We start from the raw sequence: 4,983 nt of genomic DNA, 5'->3' as shown, positions 1-4,983 counted from the left end.
GGTGGATAGTAATCCGGATAATTTGGGCTCAGTATCTGACCGTTCGGAGTGAAGATCTCGTGCTTACAGCCACTCTCCTTGCAGTCGTGCCCATTGTCGTGCAGCGTGTAACCATTGCGGCACGAGCACAGATAGGAACCGATGGTGTTTTTACACTCCTGCTGACATCCTCCATTGTTGACCGCACACTCGTCGATGTCGGTAAAGTAGACGGCCGCGAAGCCCGTCTTCTGGATCGTCTTGTCGGACCGGAACACCACCCGCAGAACGTTCCACTCGGACGTGACGGCCGGCGGAACACTCGAGCCGCAGAACGAACCGTGCTTGTGTAGGCTACCGTCCGGACTCTTGGACAACACTGCCACGTAGTCGTACTCGCATTCGGACGCCTGGTAGAACGTGTTGCCCTCGAGGTCGAAATGGGTAAAGTTGAGGGTGATTTTGTGCTGCGGGAGGGCCACGATTTCCCACACGCACTCCTTCATCATCGGGTATTCTTTCGGAAACGACGGTGACTGGATCGTACCGTTCGGTGTATCCAACATTCCACCACAGGCATCTGTAAGAAGTACGCACGAACCATTTAAAAAATTGAATTATCAGAAGACAGCATCCTATCGACGATCAATGTCTTCACATTTAAAGTGCGTCAGTTCCATCGACCAAGACAATGGGCATCCTTAGAGAAGGCCACTTACTTTCGCACGACTTCTTATCGCTGTGCAGCTCGTAGCCAATGTAGCAGGCACATTCGTAACCTCCGAGCGTGTTGATGCACTCGTGTTCGCAGCCATGGTCCATGTGCTCGCACTCGTCTACCTCCTTCATAAAGGTGGCCGAGAATCCTGCCTTCTGTACCGATCCATCCGAGACGAACTTGACAAACAGCTTGTTAGACGATGACCTATAAAGAAAGGGTGAGTATCCATGCCGGGAACGGGAACCACATTGCCACTTACTTCATATCGGGTGGAATCTTGTAACCGCAGAAGACACCGATCAACCGCGAGTCGGGAGCGCCACCATCCCGTACCTCGACGTAGTCATAGATACAGTTATCGTGATTCTCCACTTCAAACGATTGAAACTTCAAGGCCACTTGGTAGTCCTTCGGGACGGTTATCCGCCAGATGCACTCCTTGTTGGGCAGATAGTCGACAGGGTAGTTGGGCGACTCTAGCCGGCCGCCGGACTCGAGATTCATTTCGCCACCACAAATTGCTGTAAAACCCGAAAAAGGAGACAAATAGGACACGGCGATGGTGATTGGAGTCAAACGAACGAATCTCACGAACATTGCTTTTTAACGACTCTTTGTTCGAGCAGTCTTCGTGGTTCAGTCCCAAAGTGTGAGAGCAAAACCCTGCCATCAAAGACACTTAAAGTGTCACTGGTCATGGAGCCGCACGTTTAAATCTACTCTATAGGGCAGATAGGATGTCTGGGGTGATGTGTATTGATTACCAACGAATGCCTTCGCAAGGGCGTACCTCACACGTGATGCGGGTTAATTAAAATTTATTATTTCATACTGTCGAAAGGACTTTGATAAATAATGAACGACATAGGCCAACGAGCCGTGTGGTCTGTCGGTTTCATTTCCCTGCATGCGTAATGATTGACCGACGAACACATGGTCCACAATCGTCGGGGAACCTTTGATCTGACAAGGTACGGGCTTTAAAAGTACTTCGGATGATGATACATACTTTTCATCGATAACCAAAAACACTTAAAGCAGGATTTTAAAACCAAAAACAGGGCGTCACAGGGCCGCCTGGTCCGAATCAACAATGTTCAAGAATTGGGCTCATTAATCACTAATGATATGATAGTATTATTCGGAAAAAATGGCTCATTAAATTGTCAAATACAAGCATTAAACTTTACTTCCAACTACTTTTCCAATTTAACGTGAAATATATGCGTTTCAGGGATGCAATTTATCTTAGCAACCAATGATTGTGTTGCTGATTGAGTAATCAAATCTCGGTTGCTTTGATTTGCCGAGGCTACGTACCTTCATAGCTGGCGGCAAAGCCACGCATCGAAGCCTGCCGGTAAGTGGTGGTGTACGTCAGCAGCATGCGACTTCCGGTCGAGCGAATCAGCTCGTTTACCTTGCCGGAACCACAGAACTTGCCCAGAATCGGCGACTTGTGCCAGTATCCATCCCGGATCTCCAGGTAGTCGGAGCGGCAGCTGTTCGATTTGTAAATGTCCTGGACGAAGGAAACCAAGCGGACATTAACGCCTTTCACTAACTCGAGTGACCTCAGCATGGACTCACCAGATCGGTTATGTTGAGCAATATCCGTTCGCCATGCGTTGCCGTGATACGCCATTCGCAGCGCTCCGGTTCGGATGGACGTTGGTTGGAGTGATAGTTCGGCGACGTGAAAGATGCCGAGTTGTCCTGAAAAGTACGACCACACTCTGGCCAAGCAAAGTATGGAGAACAATAAAAGTAAACCATTGGTCTATTGACTACAAAACTGCCAATTAAACAATCATTCAAGACGACATTCAAGCTGACGAAAGCGAATACTCACTGGTACACTGGTACAGCAAGTTGGCCTGAGCAATGTCGCCATCGCTCAGCCGCAGTCGTTGTCCTATTTCGGGTCGTTTGCGGCCCTGAACTTCGATAGGCAAAATCGTGTCCAGATAGATGTTCTTAGAAAAGGTGTTCCGAGCGTAGTGCATGATCGAATCGTAATCGTACGGAAGACCCAAAGAATTCACCTCGTCCGTCGACAGCTTGTTGAAGTTATCTTCCCGCCCCATCATGATGTTTTTCTTCTCGATCACGACATGGTCTTCCCGATCCGGCCGTGTGTGCTCGTGCCAGAAGCCAACCACGTGACCCAACTCGTGCACCACGATACCGAACTCGTCGCAGTTCTTGCCAATCGAAATCGCCTGGGGTCCATTGCCCCGTTTACCAACAAACGAGCAACAACTGGAAGTAAAAGGAACGCAGGAGGCGATTAGTGCTGGCCTCCCCCTGATGGATCTCCACAAGTTTCTCAACAGGTATCGCCAGACCCATCTTACCCGCACGCCCGCTCGGTAAACACGATGTAGTTCGGATGGTCGATAGGATTGCGCTCGACGAACTTGATGCAGGTGTAGTTCTCCCAGTGGCGCATCGCCTGCCGGAACAGGGCCTTGTGCATACCACTAAAGTTTCCGTCGATTTCGTACGGTATGACGCCAAAGTCCCAGATGCGTTCCTTCTTCGCTGTTGCTGCACGCGCCACACGATGATGATGTAGATCGGACGTAATATATCCTTCATTACTAGGGAATATAGTTGAAAGCGAGCGCATTTTCCAACGTATTCATATTTCATTTATCTGAAGAATCTAGTCATCACTGGAAATACTCAGTGTAAGCATCAATCTTTCTGCTGAACCTATTTATGTGGTATCTTAACCATGAACTCATTCCGACGTATGGAAACCGATTTCTCGGCTCGAACTGCCTAATAGACAACATTTATAAAGAACCAAGTAACTCGACGAATAGGTCAATCTTACCCCCTTCACGCTATTTATCACAACTTTTCATTTTTAGCAAAGAAGAAAGCAACCGAAAGCTCTAATTCACATAATTTCACTGTTGGTAAGTAATCGCCAGAAATGGAATCGACAAGCAAGACGTTTATACTTTAAACATTAATAACATCTGAAGCATATAAGGTCCGAAAACTTAACGCACATCTTGCTGAGTTCCTATTGTCGTAAAACATAAACGCAAAAACCTTTAAAGTGTTTCGCGCAATAACTTGGCTTTGAAATGTACAATTCTGTGTAGTAAGGGTAATAAATCAAATAAAACCATTACGTTCCAGCCCTTAAACTGAGCGAGCAGCGAAAGTTCTATATTTGCCGCCCTAGAGCTATACATGGCGCATCCACGACACCATCGTCCTGTGCAACATCTCGAAGGCAATTACGAGATTTAGGGCTTTGTGCACTCCACCGTCAGCCATCCGTTGCGAACGCAGAACCGTCCATCTGCAACTTTGAGGTGGCTGAGTGTGGGGAACAATGTCGTAGCACTGACGCCAAGGATTGTCGTCTGAACAGCGAGCATCACAAGTGCACCATTCACAAAGTTTCCATTCCTAGCCTCGGCCCAGGCCTGGGGATAAATTGCCAGCATGCCACTTGACAACCTCAATGCTTACTTTACGAAGGGGAAAGATATAACATACACGTACCGTTCAGCGGGCTCAACGTCAACAGGTACTGATGATGGCCGCAGATCCGCCACCTGTACCGTGTTCTTGTTCCGTGCCGGTGCTTGATTTTCCGGTAGGAAATGCAAATTCGCTCCGTCCTCGACCTCGTCCTCGGCCCCGGTCCTCGTTCGGTGATGAGAGCGCGGATGGTACCGATTCGCGACACCGTCACCTACCTCAGGACCCGGAGTCCTGTCGGTCGTACGTTGATGGGCAACGATGTTCTGACGGTGGTGCTTCCGCTTTCCGCCGCCTGACGACGACGACGTTCGACGCTTCTTCTTTGGCTCCGTTTCGACGGGCTCGCGGTCACGGTGGTGATGATGGCCGGGACCTCCAAGGCTGTGGTCCCGTACCGAGTAGCTCACAGTGCCCAGTTCAGCCCGCAGCCGCTCCAGCCGGGCGTGGTACGAGTTTTTATCTTCCGTCGCGCTCGTGGTGGTGGCCATCGGTAGGCTAATCCCACTCGGTGTGCTCGGTAGATGGCGTTGTTGCTGCCGGCGTCGGCGGCGGTTACGACGGCGGGCCGCTTTGTCGTTCGCCGGATTGCCCGCGGCAGGATTCAACAGCTGACCGTCATCGTCGCCAGTCGGCTTATCCTGCCCTGCATCGTGTGAACCGTGCCGTTTGCGTTCCAACCCGGACTGTTCTGCTCCGCCGTCACCATTCGGCAACCTCTGGTGCTGATGGTGGCCCAGTTCTGCTCCGCCGAATGCCTGCGAGCGGTGCCCGGG

At 50.2% G+C, this 4,983-nt stretch overlaps 1 protein-coding gene across 1 annotated transcript; it reads right to left on the bottom strand.

Moving 5' to 3' along the window:
- Window positions 1-5: 5 nt before the first annotated feature.
- LOC128276540 (bone morphogenetic protein 1-like) lies at window positions 6-4,853 on the bottom strand (the record flags this gene model as incomplete). Its single annotated transcript, XM_053014998.1, has 8 exons — window positions 6-559; window positions 699-904; window positions 960-1,221; window positions 2,021-2,222; window positions 2,291-2,436; window positions 2,553-2,962; window positions 3,058-3,303; window positions 4,229-4,853. Coding segments are annotated over 8 exons (2,651 nt in total), but the record flags the coding sequence as incomplete, so codon positions are not given.
- Window positions 4,854-4,983: the final 130 nt, after the last annotated feature.

This window comes from Anopheles cruzii, unplaced genomic scaffold (assembly GCF_943734635.1).
Source record: "Anopheles cruzii unplaced genomic scaffold, idAnoCruzAS_RS32_06 scaffold01526_ctg1, whole genome shotgun sequence".
Taxonomy (NCBI): Eukaryota; Metazoa; Arthropoda; class Insecta; order Diptera; family Culicidae; genus Anopheles; species Anopheles cruzii.
This window is presented reverse-complemented; position numbering and strand designations above follow the sequence as displayed.